General features: G+C 36.5%; 1 protein-coding gene across 1 annotated transcript in view; it reads left to right on the forward strand.

Annotated features, from left to right (window-relative positions):
• The window catches only part of LOC308244314 (uncharacterized protein), a gene marked incomplete at its 5' end in the record, with an annotated part of 97145 nt that overhangs the window by 54940 nt on the left and 24418 nt on the right, over positions 1 to 17787 (forward strand). Inside the window, 8 exons of the mRNA XM_080660250.1 lie at positions 1300 to 1384; positions 3433 to 3556; positions 5402 to 5516; positions 7926 to 8035; positions 10348 to 10506; positions 11372 to 11599; positions 13309 to 13372; positions 15458 to 15600. Coding sequence (XP_080516376.1) covers positions 1300 to 1384; positions 3433 to 3556; positions 5402 to 5516; positions 7926 to 8035; positions 10348 to 10506; positions 11372 to 11599; positions 13309 to 13372; positions 15458 to 15600 — 1028 coding nt within the window. The remainder of the gene's footprint in view (positions 1 to 1299; positions 1385 to 3432; positions 3557 to 5401; positions 5517 to 7925; positions 8036 to 10347; positions 10507 to 11371; positions 11600 to 13308; positions 13373 to 15457; positions 15601 to 17787) is intronic.

The following is a 17787-nucleotide window of genomic DNA, read 5'->3' on the forward strand; positions in this document are numbered from 1 at the left end:
CATGAATGAGGAAATCTATAGCAAAAACATGATTTCCAAAACTCACCATAGCTTCCATGAGAATTATTGAAGATGGATTTATTATCTGAATAACTAACCTTATACAATTGGGGGAGGGGCCAGAAAAGTAAGTGTCCAGCAAAAGTTGATAGAGCAGAGGAAATTACTAACCAGTTCTCCTGAAGCAATGGAAGGGACAAATATATCAGACTGGCAAGGCCACCTTCAGCTGCCAGAGTGGACCATGAAAGAAAATTTATCTATATATATAAAAAGCCAGCAACCATAATGCCGTAACAACCAGAATGACCGGTCACTATGATGCCCACTGCAGCCAGCGAACCGGCCTGACCGGGGGGTGGGGCCAGCTGGCCAACCTCCCAAAGCCCCTGATTGGCCTCTCCCACCCCAATCAAGGATGGGGTGTCCCACCAACACCCCATGGCTCCTCCCCCCAGCTGGCCCCGCCCCTGATAGCCCCCCCACCCCAATAGGGGGCAGGGCCAGCCAGCCAACCTCCTGCAGCTCTTCCCCCCAGCCAGGCCCACCCCAGATTGGCTCCCCCACCCCGATCAGGGGTAGGGCTGCTGGCCAACCACCTGCAGCCGCTCCCCCCAGCCTGCCCAGCCCCCAGTGGGCCCCCACCAAGTGTCTGGTAGTAGGTCTAGGGCAGCTGTGGGCAAACTACGGCCCGTTCAGCTGTTCTATCTGGCCCGCGGAGCCGAAAGAGCAGAGGGTTCTCTTGCTCTCCCCTCCGCTCCTTTACTTTGAATTTATATTAGTTCACACAAACACTCCATCCATGCTTTTGTTCCGGCCCTCCAGTCCAGTGTAAGAACTCATTGTGGCCCTCGAGTCAAAAAGTTTGCCCACCCCTGGTCTAGGGCCTGTGTTAGTCAGCAAGGCTAGCAGTTGGGAAGAAAAGCTGGACACAGAGGGAAAGAATAAGAACAAATTGGAACCTACTGGCCTTATTGTACCTGTTACTACATCTAACCATGATGATTTTAGGGTGCTGCATTCTTTTCTTTCTTTCTTTTTTTTTTTTTAATCTCCATCATTCGAGATTCAGACAAGGAGATTCTAGAAAATGTAGTACTGGCTTCACCAAGTTAAGATGGTACAAATTGCCCATGGTTGTGCACAACATCTCCTTTCTCAGTGGTGTCCCTGATGCTGCAAATTGTAATTGAAATCATTTCATGTGATCCTGCTATAAGATTCTGTAATAGAGTTATTACTAATACTTGCAAGATCTCCTGCCCACTCTCATCTCTTTTGTTCTTCTATTGACAACAGTTTTGCCCAAATTTGAGGTCCAAGTGGAAATGCCCAAGACTATCGGTTTTCTAGATGAAACATTTGTGGTATCTGCATGTGGCCTGTGAGTTTCGTTTTCATCTCATTTCTATTTTCCTACTTTATTTGTGTTGCAAATAACTGTTACTGGATTTTGAAGTATTTTAACTAGAGAAGGAATGACTCTCTCTCCAACTTGCCTGAGCCCTGATTAGGGAGCAGGAGAGGTAGCACATGACACTTTTACTACTAATAATAAAATCTTTTCCTGAGCACTTACAATGTGCCAGACAATGATTTAAACCACTTACACTTATTAACATTTTTTAGTCTTATATGAACCCTATGAGATGGGGATAGTTATAATTAATTTACAAATAAGAAAACTATAACACATAAAGTATAAAAAAAGAAACTTGCTCAAGTTTCCACAGGTAGTAAATGGCAGACTGGAATTTAAATCCAACAGTCTGGCTTCAGACTCTGAACTCATCATCAATATTCTCTATTATCCCTACAATTTAAAAAAAAAATCTAGCTTCATGAAGCATTTATATATCCCAGACACTGTGCTAAACTGACCCCAGGCTATTTAACTCTGGAGCTCATGCTCATAACTTCTGAATTATTCTATGTCCTATTATCCCTACTTTTTATTGCTCCAAATTTCTTAAACTATGAAGAGTTGGAAGGTAAGCTGATCCTTTGTCTTAAATGCTGGATATATAATGTAGAAATCAAAATACATGTTATAGTATTACTTTTATGATTGCCTTTCAGGGAGTAGAGCATCCTCCACATGCACTAAGGAGACACGATACCTCTTGCTTTTGAAAACAGAATGAGGAACATGTTTTTTTTAATCTTCTTACCACCTTCAATCCCTTAAATTTGTCCATCAGAGGGAACACCTTTTTATTCAGACTTAAAGATTCAACAAAGTGATTGAAATTTAGTAAATAATTTATTACTTTATTAGCACTTGTGAAATTCGGAGGAAAAAAAAAGTTATTTTTAAAAAGAGACGTTTGGGGACATTGAGGCCAAATCTCCCCTTCCTCACAGTTTAGGCTAATGCAATAGATTCCAAACTTGTGTGCATCAGAATCTATGGAGGTGCTTAGTTAAAAATGTAGATTTCTTGGCCTCACCTCTAGAAATTCTAAACATAAATCTGAGGAGAGATTTAAGACTCTGAATCTCAATATATATCTCAGGTAGCTTCAATGTAGGTGGTCCATAAAGCATACTTTGAGAAACAATAAACTAAGTTTGACTTCACATCATGTCTTAGCTTAGCCCATTCAGGCTGCCGTACCAAAATACTACAGATTGGGTAGCTTATAAACAACAGAAATGTATTGCTCACAGTTCTAGAGACTGGGAAATCCAGGATCAAAGTGACAGCATAGCCGCGTTCTGGTGAAGGTCCTCTTTTTGGTTCATAGCTGGTGCCTTCTGGCCATGTCCTCACCTGGTGGAAGGGACAAGGGATCTCTTTGGAGCTTCTTTTATAAAAGCACTAATCTCACTCACGAAGACTCCCACCTCACCATTTAAGCACCTCCCAAAGTCCTTATACCCTAATACTATCCTTTTTGTGGATTAGGATTTCCACATATAAATTTAGGGGAACACAAACATTCAGACCATAGCATCAGATTTGGCAGAACCAGACTAAGTCATCATGCTATTCTTCTTTTATAACATTTTTGCTGTAGAGCTAGTGCTTTCCACTTTAACTTCTCTTTTATCCTCTTAAAATACATAACAATTAGGAGGTGTTTCCAAAGCTGGAGTCATAACCTAGATAGTCTGGCAGCAGAAAAAGGCAGATATAAAATAGGCTTATAAGAAAACCTCAACTGAGGGGAAGGAATGATCTGAGAAATAACACATTGTTAATTTTCCATTTGGAGGTGTTTCAAAAGATTCAGTAAGTATTTTTCTCCTGGATTTATACATATATGTTTACTTAAATAATTATGACATAGTTTTAGAATAAGTGCTTTTAAAGTACAAATCCTATAGGAGGAAATATAATTGCTCTAGATGAACAAGGTGGATAGATCATGAGGAAAAACAAGAGTTATTTATATTAAATATTTTTACATGACTGCTTTATCATTATAGATACACATATGGAAAGCCTGTCCCTGGTCTGGTGACAATTAATGTATGCAGAAAATATATACGATTCTCTTCCACCTGCCATGGAAGACACTCACAAAGTATCTGTGAAGAATTCAGTCAACAGGTATATGGAAACCACTCTCCCCAGGATATTGAAATCAGATCTTGTTTTCTCCTGGATTATAATACAATGGAGAAAACAATAGAACGTTGCATTCTGAATATATTATAATAGAGAGCAGTGTTTGAAATAGTCACCTTGAAAACTTATGAAGGGAAATATCATATAATTGCATGGCAACATTAGGAGCCCGCTCGAGGGTTGGGCTCATGGATTTAAAGTGAGATTTATTTGTCTAGTTTTGTAATTTTCTTCCAACTGCAATCAACATATGGTTATATGGGCATAAAAAGATGTGGAAGTATTCAAACTTGGCTAGATAAGCATGAGATAAATCTAGCAGTCAAAATCTTTAATATACCAGAAAGACTAAGATTAGTTTTTATTTTCAAGTGAGCCATGACCTCTATATATAGTTAAACATAAGTAAAGGTTATTGTGCAATAAATATTTTATGTAAGTACAAAAATAAAAACAAATCTTTATTAAAACATGGCTCCCAATATTTAGTTTGGAAATCTGATTACAGTCATGTGCTGCATAATGATGTTTCAGTCAGTAAGAGGGTTGGTCCACTTCTCTCCCTAATGTCACAGCGGAACACATTACCCATGTGTTTGTGTTGATGCTGGTGTAAACAACCCTAATGCTGCCAGTCGTATAAAAGTATAATAGCACATACAGTTAGATATAGTACAGAATACTTGATAATAAATGACTATGTTGCTGGTATGTATTTACTACTTTTTTCCCATATTATTCTTTTTTTAATTTATCTTTATTGTTGAAAGTATTAAAGATATCCCCTTTCTCCTCATGGACTCCCCCTCCTCCCCACTCCTGTTCCCCTCCCCAAGCCTTCATCCCACTATTGTTTGTGTCCATTGGTTATGCATATGTACATATTAATTATCTTATCCCCCCTTCCCTCTGAGGATCTTTAGTCTGTTGCATGCTTCCATGTCTCTAAAATAGATTACTGTACTCTTTATTGTTATTTTAGAGTGTACCCTTTCTACTTATAAAGAAAACAGTTGTAAAACAATATGCTATGCCATGCCAGCAGCAGCCTCATACAGGTCATGTTTACTGTGTCTCTCTTGATTACATCATCTTCTCGTGTGCTTGATTTACCCTCGTGTTGTTTTGCACAGGAACATGCTGTACAGGCATGTAGCCTAGGAGCAATGGGCAATCCCATATAGCCTAGGCGCGTAGTAGGCTGTGCCATATAGGTTCGTTTCAGTACACTCCACTCAATGTTTGCACAGCTACCTAAAGATACATTTCTGTGAATGTATCCCCATCGTTAAGTGATGCATGACTATACTATAATAATTCATCTATTTGATTAATATATTTGTTTTTATTAATGTCTGAGACATTGAGACAGTATAGTTAAGAAAATACAATCCTTAGCCGATATTTAGGTGGAGGTAGGTACAGAGGGTGCCTGGATGTTATTTCAGGGTTGAATTTAGAAGAGTAATGACTGCTGTTCTTCTAAGAATGAAAGAAAGAATGTTATCATTTAAAGAACAATATACGCAAAAAAAGAAATTACAAAATACTGTAGCACATTTGGACACACTAAAAAAATTAATATAACAAAAATGGATAGGCTTTAGAGACAGGGAAGAAGACAAAGATTGGCAAGAGTAACTCAATTAATGATTAATGAAGAGATATTATGTCATTTTGGGGATTGAGAAAGGGTCAGCAACTAAAAGATGGTCATAACATTTGTAAAATGTTCTTCTATAGCCAACAAATAATTTTCATAGGTTGATAACTGACTCTTTTGATAGAAAATCAGAGAACCCAGGAATTATCTTTCTTTGTCTTCAGGCAGACAGTAAAGGCTGTTTCACACAACTCGTCAAGACTAAATTATTTCAGCTGAGACTAAGAGGGTATGACATGAAATTAAAAGTGGAAGCCAAGGTCAGAGAAGAGGGAACAGGTTTGTATTATTTTAAAATATCAATTCATCAAATTATTAATTTTAATACATTTATCAAAATCCCATTCCATGTAAAACACTTTATTGTTTCTGGGTCAATGAAAATAGCATGATCCCTGCCTGCAAGTAATTAGAAACCTTAAAAGAAATTACGTATATCTATATGTACATATGTATGTGTGTATAGATGTATAACCATAATAAAATTACTATCAGAAATGCAAAATATAAGGGATAAATGAGTATGAAGAGAAATAATTCTAACCCAAAGCCAAAGAAAACTCATTTGAGCTGATTTGTATAGAATGAATAATATTTTGAAAGATAGTGATGAGTGCTGAAAGCATGGTAAGCATAACACAAATGTGTTTGGTCTCAGAAGAACCTGAAAATGTAGGTTGGTGCTAACGTGTGTAGAAAAATAGATCATATACTAAAGAAGTTAGACTTTATTATGAAAAGCATTGGATAACTTAAAATATATGTCAGGAGAATGACCTAAATAAGTGGGTATTTTTAAAAGATAATTCTAACCAACATGAATAAGCCAGGCTAGATGAAAAATGTGTTATAACGCAATCTCTCTCTCTCTCTCTCTCTCTCTCTCTCTCTCTCTCTATATATATATATATATATATATATATATATATATATATATATATATCAAAGCCTTAGCGACCATTATGATAGAACAACCAGTCGAACAGTCGCTATGATGCACACTAACCACCAGGGGGCAGATGCTCAATGCAGGAGCTGCCCCCTGGTGGTCAGTGCACTCCCACAGGGGGAGCACCGCTCAGCCAGAAGCCGGGCTCGCGGCTGTCAAGGGCAGCTGCGGCAGCAGGAGCCTCTCCTGACTCCACAGCAGCACTACTGAGTGGCGGCAGCAGGCCAGGATGAGCGCGAGCTGCGTGGCGCCTGGCCCCGGTTGGGGCTCCACTCTGGCCACCTGCCTCTTGGCACACTGCTACATCCCTCGGGGGATGTCTGACTGTTGGTTTAGGCCAGATCCCCACAGGCCAGGCTGGGATTGGACCTAAACCAGCAATCGGATATCCCCTGAGGGGTCCCAGATTGTGAGAGGGCACAGGCCGGGCTGAGGGACACCGACCCCTGTGCACAAATTTCATGCACCGGGTCTCTAATATCAGAACATTATTCAAAGATAACCCCAATGATTACAAATTTGGGTCCTAGAAAATTGAAACGGCATTAACCAAAATAAGGAGCAGATAGGAAAGAACTATGGTGATGAGAATGTGTGCAAGATAATGTATTATAATTTGGAATATCAAAATGGAAGTGGATTCACTCAGTACATAATTTAAGAAGAAAGCCAGAGCAAAATCAAGACAAGAAATGTAAATCTGGAACCATTATAATTGTGTTTATATCCTCCTAAGAGTAAATCCAATTGTTCTGAAAGTGAGCTCATTTAGTATTGCTAAATTGAGGCTAGATGTGAACAAGGAGGGCCCCACGAAAGAAACAAGTACACTTTAAGTTACCCATGGTCAATCGTGGTCCAAAAATATTAAATGGAAATTTTCAGACATAAATAATTCATAAATTTTACATAATTTATAAATTAAACTTTATCATAGGTAAATATGCATGGGAAAAACAGTATATATAGGGTTGGGTACTATTTGTGGCTGCAGGCATCCACAGGGGGTCTTGAAACATATCCCCACAAATAAGGGAGAATACTATGCAGTTAAAAGATAATACAAATAAGTCAGCATAATAAAATTAGATGTCAGAAAGATAGAGGAAAAAATAAAAATACTATTTCTTAGAAGTCACTGGAAGAATTCTATTTATAATTATTATGTATTAATTACTTCTGAGATTTATTATATTAAGTCTGAAATGAGACTGCCATATTGGAAGTAAATAGGGGATATTTTAGATTTTAGTAAAGTTGTACTTTAGTTGTTGAAGACAAAATACAGATTGAGTGGAAAAACAACAGGTGTTGGTTATACCTTGGATAGGCTTTTGAGTGAAAAGAAGGATCTTGCTGGAGATGTTGTTTGTGTAAGAAATTTAAGGATATTTTTAAGCCAATGTGAAGAATTATGTTTTATGCAAAAAGTTGTGGGCGAGGGCAGGGATATAAAAGAGACAGAATCACAGAGGTTGAAAAAACTTAAGAACAAAAGTGAAACAAGTAGAGTACTTGTGAAGCCAGAGGAATTGGAGAATTATGGATGCCAATAATTTTTTTATATTAAGGTGGAGTTGATGTCAAATTACTTGTATTTTCTAAGTGTGAGAAACTCTGGAAAGAATAAGAAAAAAGGATATGGATGGTATTTTGTTATGATGGAGTGAAGCTGGGATGAAGGTAGGAGGTAAGTTGACTACATAGAACTGTTCAACTGCACTTTTTTTTTTTTTCAGGGCTGGAATTAACTGGGCATGGATCATGTGAAATCACAAATACCTTAAGCAAACTGGTATTTACAAAAATGGATTCATATTATAGACCTGGGATCCCTATCTTTGGGCAGGTAAAATATCTTTTCAATATAATCATAATTTAGGAGATATGGCTTTTAATAAGTTTTTATTCACAAAATCAAAATTTATTATGAAAATGAATATTTACTTACTAGTAATCCTGCACATGAATCCATGCACCAGTAGCTCACCAGTAGCTCGCTGCTGCCTTCCAGTAGCTCTCTGCCCGCTGCCCCGCCCTCCTGTAGCTCCCCCCCTTGCCCCCTCATCCCCCCTCATAACTTGCTGCCCTGCCCCCTCCTGTAGTTCTCTGCAGCCCACTTGTAGCTCGCTGCCCCACCCTCCTGCTGATCCGTGATCCAGTCGTTACACAGTCGGTCATTACGCTTCAGGGTGTAATAACCATTTGCATATTACATCTTTATTATATAGGATAGTAAGAAAATAAATTATATCAAATCACAACTTTAAAAAGCAAATGTCATACAAAATCCAGAAAAATAAAGCATTTTTATTAATTAGCTTCCTAACACACCTCCGTAATTCTTTTTTTTTTTTTTTTTTTTAGTAGTTTGGCTGCATATTCTTTGATTGCTTCTTTATAAACAACAGGCCAGCAAGTTATGAGGGGGGTTGAGGGGGCGAGGGGGCCGGGGGGAGCTACAGGAGGGCAGGGCAGCGGGCAGAGAGCTACTGGAAGGCAGCAGCGAGCTACTGGTGAGCTACTGGTGCACAGATTCATGCGCAGGGCTACTAGTAAATAAATTGCACAGATTTGTGCACTGGTGGGGTCCCTCAGCCTGACCTGCGGCAATCGGGCTGAAACCAGCTCTCCGACATCCCCCAAGGGGTCCCGGATTGCAAGAGAGTGCAGGCCAGGCTGAGGGACCCCAGTGGTGCATGATCGGGTCAGGGGATGGACCACGGGAGGGCTCCAGGGCATGCCTGGCCTGTCTGGCCCAGTCCCAATCAGCCAGACCCTAGCAGCAAGCTAACCTACCTGTCGAAGCATCTGCCCCCTGGTGGTCAGTGTGCGTCAGAGCAACTGGTCAAATGGTCAAATGAATGGTTGGACACTTAGCATATTAGGCTTTTATTATATAGGATGATTTTGCAATATAATCTTTTACAGAAAAAATAGTCTTTCATCTAAATTATTAAATTTTTCAAATTATTGATAGTTTTTTTAAGTTTTTCAGTTTCAAGACTCAATATTGGTAAATTTTAGGCCCAATATCCAATTTAGTAATCTATCAATTTTCTTTCATATAAGAAATTTAAGGTTTCTGGGCATGGTTTTTTCTTTCATATAAGCAATTCCAGTTTTGTTTTATAGTACTAATCTTTGAATTGACAGTATATAACCAACTTCCTCATCTTAGTGGCATATTATAAATTTTATGTTATTTTCATTTATTCCAGTATTTCATATCAAATTGTAAATAATAATATATAGATATGATTAGACAAGGTTATTTCAGGTTGGTAGAAAAGCACGAGAAAACTGAAGACTTGAAAGATGACTATAACAATGCCATAAATTTAAGAACAATGGGAGAATGTCTAAAGCTCTAGGTATGGAAAAGCTTTTCAAGAGCAAAGAACTAAGAGGATAGCCAGTGTGACTGGCTCAGATAGAAGGTATAACTGGATTGACTGAGTGGCTGTAGGTAAGCTAGAACAGACCTTAAAGGACCTTTTAGTATATGTTTAGAATTTTGAATTGAGAAATTACTGGTGGTTTTAAGAATAACATGATTAGTTTAGTTGAGTCAGTATAGAAAATGCTTTGAAGCAAGGATGAAGAAACAAGAGGGTGGACTTCATAAGATTAAATAGAAAGCTAGTGGAAACCAGATGGGAAAAATATTGTGGTTTTAACTGGAATGGTAGTAATGAATTCAGAAATAAGTAAACAGCAATAAAGTATGTTTTACAGAAGAGATAGCCTTTGCCAATGGGTTAGATACAGGCATAAAGAGAAAAAGAGAAAAATAAAAAGCCCTCAATATTCTTGCATAAACTATGCAATGGATGGAAGCATTATATGCTAAGATAGGGAACACCGGACATGGAGAAAATTTAGAGAGGTAACGTCATGAGTCCACTTTGAGATATTTTCAAACGAATGCTCATGAGTTATCTAAATTGAAATATCAGAAAGGAAAATAACTTAGAAACCAGAAAGCAAATCTTATTTTTAGATCCTTTAATAATCTTCAAAAAAGATTATCTTTTGGAAGATTATTAAAAATCTTCAGTAAATGACAATGACCAAGATGTCAAGAGTGAACACGACAAAGAATGGAAGATGTTATGGCTATATAACACTTGAAACCAGCTGTCATTTTCATATTTCTAGGTTCTTCTAACTGATGAGAAGGATCAGCCAATCCCCAATAAAACTCTAGCTGTCCATTTGGGTCTAATGGAATATTCCCACTTTACTACTAATGAGCATGGTTTGGCGAACATTTCCATTGATACCACCAACCTCACAAATTCTATGATTATAGTTAAGGTAAGTGGAAAGGGGCATCTGGAACTGAAGATAGAAGTCACTAAAGCCACATAGTTTAAGAATATATGGTAAGCACATGACTGTAGGGATAAAAGGTAATAAAGAGTAAAATAGAAAGCAAACAATGTAGAGACTTAAATTATAAGAAACAAAAAATTCTTTGTCAGAAAACTTCTACTTTAAATTAACTGTTTATAACATAATATAGTTTCAGGAGACATTTATTAGATTATCTTGATATTCCCTTGAAAATTTCAATATTTTTACAATTTTATAATAAACTAGAGGCCCGATGCACGAAAATTCATGCAAAAATAGGCCTTCCTTTCCCTGGCTGCCAGCACCAGCTTCCCTCCTCCTGCTGCCCGCAGGCACCCAGGAACCCAGCTGGCTTCTCCCGGGCCGCCCACAGGTACCTGGGACCTGGGCTGGCTTCCCCCGGGCCCCAGCTTTGTCAGGAAGGACATCCGGAATGATGTCCAGAAGACATCTGGTCTAATTAGCATATTACCCTTTTATTAGTATAGATTACGTTTTTCTTGGTTTCTTTGGTATAACACAATTTTTGTTTTGTGTTGAATAATCAAATGTTCTTGTGCAATTTATAGCCATAAGGATATGAAGAAAAAGTAGTTGGTCTTGATCATGTGTGAATAATATGTATTAAATCAGTACAGTATAACCTAAAATAAACTTAAGGGAAAATCATCCATAGATTATGCTTTATTTGGAGAATCAGCCTATAATAGAACAAAGTAAGTGTAATTCACATAAAATCTTCAGTAAATTATAAAGAATGACTAACAAATGTGTAATATATATTAGTAACAAATAGCCTATTTAAGACCTTTATTCCTTCCATTAGGTCACTTACAAACAGCATAGCAACTGCTTTGATAACTGGTGGCTTAGAGAAATTCATCCACAAGCACAGCACACTGTAAGACATATTTTTTCCCCAAGCAAGAGTTATATTCACCTTGAAACTGTTGCTGATACCATAGCCTGTGGGAAAACCCAAGAGATCCAGGCACACTACATCCTGAATGGACACATTCTGAAAGATGAAAAGGAGTTAAACTTCTACTATTTGGTAAGACTAAAAGCCATTGTAGCTCTAATTGTTTAGAGCCCCAAAAGATTGGGTTTCTATCTAACTAATGCCATTATGAGATATCAATATAAAAATGTTAAGCAATATTCTAAAAAAATACTTAATTTTGACATTAATTGGAGACCTGAAAATTAAAATAACAAAGCAGTATCATTTTATATTTATAAAGGTTCTAATAATTTACAGAGTTTATGACTGGTACAATTTCAGGCAAAAACTACATTCACAAGCATATTATAAATTGACTAGAGGCCCGGTGCATGAAATTTGTGCACGGGGGGTGGAGGGGAGAGTGTTCCTCAGCCCAGCCTGTACCCTCTCCAATCTGGGACCCCTCGAGGGATATTCGACTGCCCACCGGGATTGGGCCTAAACGGGCAGTCGGACATCCCTCTCACAATCCAGGACTGCTGGCTCCCAACTGCTCGCCTGCCTGCCTTCCTGATTGTGCCTAACTGCTTCTGCCTACCAGCCTGATCACCCCCTAACCACTCCCCTGCCAGCCTGATGCCTAACTGCTCCCCTGCTAGCCTGTTTTCCCCTAACTGCCTTTCCCTACCAGCCTGGTCACCCCTAACTGCCCTCCCCTGCAGGCCTGGTCACGCCTAATTGCCCTCCCCTGCAGGCCTGGTCCCCCCCAACTGCTCTCCCCTGCAGGCCTGGGTCCCCCCCAACTGCCCTTCCCTGCAGGCCCGGTCACCCCCAACTTCCCACCTCTGCCGGCCTGGTCACCACTAACTGCCCTCCCCTGCAGGCTTGATCGTCCCCAACTGCCCTCCCTTACAGGCCTGATCCCTCTCAACTGCCCTCCCCTGCTGGCCATCTTGTGGTGGCCATCTTGTGTCCACATGGGGGCAGGATCTTTGACCACATGGGGGCAGCCATCTTGTGTGTTGGAGTGACAGTCAATTTGCATATTATTCTTTTATTAGATAGGATATGATATTTTTGAGGCTAAAATACCTGTTTATGTCTCAAAATTAAAAATATTCAAAGCTAGTAGTTACCCAAGTAAGTCATGGTTAGAAGAAAAAAATGTATGTGTAGGAAATTCTGTATACAAACATTAACTATAAATAATACTCTAAAATTCTATGAAAAAGTTTTTTAAAATGCCATTAAGTTAGAATCTTAGTTTTATTGCTTCCTAATTATGTGACCTTGGACAATTTACCTAATTTCATCTGTAAAGAGAAATGTCAGTCATCTTATGCTAATACTTAAGTTGATATTTATAACAACTTCATAAGGTTACTGTGCAAATTAAATAAAATCCCGAAACTATTTAGTTCAATACTTGTCACAGAGAGTGTCAATACATTTAGTTTGTGTGCTTTTTCAATAGAGACTATAGAGAATATTTACATATATTTTATCTCTGCCTTCATTAGAGGTTGTTTTGCATGTAATAGATCTTAAAATATTTGTTAAAAATATGAAAATTTGAAATATTAATATTCATGATAGAAAGTAAATATTAAGTAAAATACAAGAACTTTGTAAAAGTATGTTTCTTACTTAAAGTGCATAACTATACACATAGGAAAGTATTAGAAGAAAAACTTGATGATCCAAAATAACTTCTGGGTTGGAGTAGTGAGATTATTGTTTCTTATATATTACAAATACGTTTAAGTTTAATATATATGCTCTAAAATAATAATAAATGTAATTTCCTCTGTTTTTAGATTAAAGCAAGAGGAAGCATCTCCCAATCAGGAATCCATGTGTTGTCCATTGAACAAGGGGACAGTAAGTATTATCAGGATTTCCTATTTTTTTCTCTCATATTGTCAAATCTTGAGCATTTTAGCAAGAATGAATTATTTTTACATTAGAGAAAATTATCAACAACCTTCTGTCAACCAAAAATGAAAAAGCTGATATAAAAGGATGCCATAGAGGTTTAGTTTAGTTCATTTAGTATTTTTTCTCCTTTTAATAGTATTTTTACATATTAAATTTTATTTCTAAAATAAAATATATTCATTTTATAATGGTTTTAAAAATGCAGACAATAATTGAAAATGTAGAAATTCACCAAAGAAAAATTTCACTCTGTATATTTTTGTATTAGTTTCCTATTGCTTCTGTCATAGACTACCATCCACTTTTTGCCTTAAAACCATGCAAATCTATTATTTACACTGGGCTAATAATTAAGGTGTCAACAGGACTACTTTAGTCTGGAGTTCTAGGTAATTATCTGTTTCCTTGCCTTTCCAGCTTCTAAAGAACTCCTGAATTCCTTAATTCATGGGCCCTTCTTCTATCTTCAATGACAGTGGCACACCATCTTCAAATCTCTCTTACATTCCTGCTTTTCTCTGTGTGTGTGTGTTTTTTTTAAGGTTTAAAAGTGAACATTTATTAGAATGGGAAATTAGATCATAATGAATTACCAGTGCCGTAAAGATATGTATACTAGATTTATCAGGATGTATAAAATAATATAATGTGTAATCACTGGATTATACACCTGAAACTAATATAGTGTCATATGTCAACTGTAATTGAAAAATAAAAGATTATATAAAATATAAAATATTTCATAAAAAAGAAAAGAAAAAAGCATTTCTCGTTCCTAATTCCTTCCTTTCTCTTTTAAACATCATTGTGATTACCCGGGGCCCACCTGGATAACCCAGTATAATCTTCCCATCTCATGGTCCTTGACTTAATCACGTCTGCAAAGCCCCTCTTACTATATATGAGACCTTTCTTCTTTTCTAATATAGTTGTTGGTGCTATGCATTTTCCTCAAAATACTGCTTTAAATGCATCCTACAAATATTCACATGTACTATGAAGGTTGTTGCTAACAGCCTATCAAAAACCAAAGAGCCTTATAAAGCCATTTCTTCAAAATTAGTTCTTGTAATAGAGTTAAATTGTATCTGGATTAAGTACCTAGAGGGGTGGAGTGAGAAGAAAGTGTCTCTCTAAGAAAAAATATACTTCATTTCATTTGACGATAACTATGTAAATGGTTGTTTTTCATTTGTTTTTGACTTGTAGAAAACTCAATGCTAAATTTAAGTACTCTAGTGTATAACCATTTTGTTGGTAAAGTTAATTCCTACCTATGTCTAATCCTGCTCCAGAAATCCACCTTTATACAGTTTCAGTATTATTGTTTCAAATTTATATTGATCATACTGTTTTTGTGTATTTTCACCACAAGCTGCCTTCAAATATTTTATAGATACGGGAAGGCTATATTTTTTAAAGAATTTTGTACTACAAAGATCAAACTTAGAACATTTATGAGAAAATTAAGCAGGCACATTATATAAGTGCTATGCAATTCACACAGAAAGCAACTACTAAGATAAATACAGAGAATTCTTTTATAAAAATCAGAGGCACGGTTTGTTTTATATGTGATTATTTGTACCTATGTCTGTGCTCTTTTGTAAATGGTTTGGGGGTAGTGACTAAGTTGCATTCTCTGAATTGTCCCCAGGCATATGACAAGAATTGCACTGATTTGGACCACAGATAGAAATAATTAAAGATTTCTAGACGTTCTACTCTCTGGACTTCTTTCTTAATGCATCTTGTTTAATTTAAAATTTAAGACATGCTCTAAATGGCTTTTATTTACTTAAACAGAGGAAAGGAGCAAAGTAATCTAAATCTTCAATGAAAAAATATCATTAGTTCAGCATATATTCATTGAACACTATTATATGCATAATGCTATAAATGCAAGTTTTTTCTTACTTCAGTATACTCCAAATATGGATAAGCAAAATTATTTGAGAATCTCTTCTTTGTAAAATTGAGACCTCTTCCCTCTTCTTAATCTGTTTTTTGGACTTCTTTATTCTCCAGCGAAGGGGGTATTTTCCTTCTCCTTTCGAGTGGAATCAGACATTGCTCCTACTGCCCAGGTGCTTATTTTTACTGTTTTACCAAATGGAGAAATTGTCGCCGATACACAGAAACTCAAGATTGAAAACTGTTTTGCCAATAAGGTAGGTGTTTTGTTTAAGTCCTTTCCTTTTATCCAACTCCCTTCTGGAAACATGGAAAATAAGAACATATGTGCATTAAAATACTGCAGATAGTGCTCCTAAAACTTGCCTCCATAGGTCCCTGGAGGCAAAGAGTGATGCCATACCCTGAGAGGTCTAGTGGAGGAATCCAAAGCAGACTGCCATAAACACAACTTTTTGTCTCTGGTTTTATCTTAAAATTTATGTGAAATTCAGAACCTATTCCATTATGAACCTTTAATAGTTTTCATTTTTGAATGGTTTTGTTCCAATATTTTTCAATTAAAAATAATGTTTCACAAGGATGTTTCAATTTTATCCCATCATGCCCCTCTGATGCACCTCCATGTACAACTACAGAAACCAGTAACTTTTGAGAGTTTAAATTTAGTTTGCTAATACAGAACAGGGCTATATGTGTGTATCCCGCTTTGAGAAACATAGCCTGAGCACTCTAATAATATCTTTTTTAAAATATGCCTAGAAGAACCCTTTAACATTGGTCTTCTGGAGGTTAAAACAGTACGCATCTATAGCAAGTGAACTTCCCTTGTAATGAGAACTATATTTAAGTTATCCATGTCTTATTATACAATGATCTAAGAAAAATGCACAGTGGATTCTGATATCCATTTTTAATTCAACCTTACTAATGAATGCTATTAAAGAAGCACAGGTGTCCCAAGGCATAGTTCCTGGCCTGTTTGGATGTCCTGTGTGTTTTACATGAACCAGAAGAAATTCCTGCTTTGAACTTCAATGCCCTTGTTGCTCATTTATGGACAGATAGCAGTTTGTTGGGCCTAAGAATGGCCGTGTTATGCTACAGCTTTCAACACCTTTACTCATTCTAGCAGTGATCTCTCTGTGGTGCAAAACATATGAATATTCCTGTGCAATGCCATAAGACCCATAGAGAAGCAAACCTCCATGGGCCTTAGGTCAAATATCTTTTAACTTATCATTGATCAGACAAGGAGATCAGTTATGAAAAGTAATAATTATAGTTGAAGATTTATGCAGTATTTTGAAGTTGACAATTTTTATTTTCCACAAAAAAAAATATTATAAGAGAGGGCTGTGAGGAAAGATCCAGGTCAGATTGAGACATGTCTTCCTTTAAACCAATATACTTTAAATATTTTTCAATTGTTGTTGAGGTAAAGAAAAACTGTTTTCTAGTCAAAATTCATATACCTCTTTCTTACTTTAAAAATAACAGATTAAAAATAAATAAGTAATAAATAAATAAATAACAGATTTAGCATATACATTAAATACTATGTAGCAGTTTAAATTGCCTGTCATTCTTAACTGGATCTAATTATTCATTGAGGATAACATTGCTTAATATAAATAGGTACAGACTCCCAAAATATGGCTTAAAGTTTTATTTGGTTCTCAGATCAGTAAAGCAATTTATGTTTTCTAATATATTCACTTCTTAGCTAAAAGTATTTTCAGTTTATTATAATTCCAAATAACTGACTTGATATGAAATTAAATTTTATACAAATAAAAACAAACATTTAAAATAGAGTTCTTCATAAGCAGTATTTTTATAGTATATTGAACTGTAGAGATGACTACTGCAACATCTAGAGGAAAAATCAATTACTTATTTTTTTCATATACGTATCATAATACGTAAATCCAAACCATTACATGAATTCACAAGATAGAGTAACAGAATTACTACAGTTAAATTCAGCAATCCAAGTCAAATATTATTTTTCTAAACATACTGACTTTTCATTCCAATCCAAATCAGCTTTCAATTCAAGAACCTAGGTTACTTGATGCTACTACAGTAACTTAATTCTATATTATTTTATTTTATGTTTTGGACTATAAGATAAAACTCATATTTTACTCAAGAAGTGTTTACACAAACATAAGGACCCAATAGCTTCACTTACCAATGAATTGCTACTGGCCAAAGCAGAATCAAATCTCTGAAAAAATGTGCATAATTTTCCATTATTTTGTAGTTTTTATTCTTTATTCACAGTTCTTTGAATGTTCTCAACCAATTAACTCAGGAGGCATATTAAATGTTTAATTTTTAAGACTCAATACACCTCTGATCCCAATAAAATTTACTACACATCTTTAGAATATCACATAACTAAGACTGCCAAACAGAAGAGACTTGGGTTGGCTGGT

This window comes from Plecotus auritus (genome assembly GCF_963455305.1).
Source record: "Plecotus auritus genome assembly, chromosome: 3".
Taxonomy (NCBI): Eukaryota; Metazoa; Chordata; class Mammalia; order Chiroptera; family Vespertilionidae; genus Plecotus; species Plecotus auritus.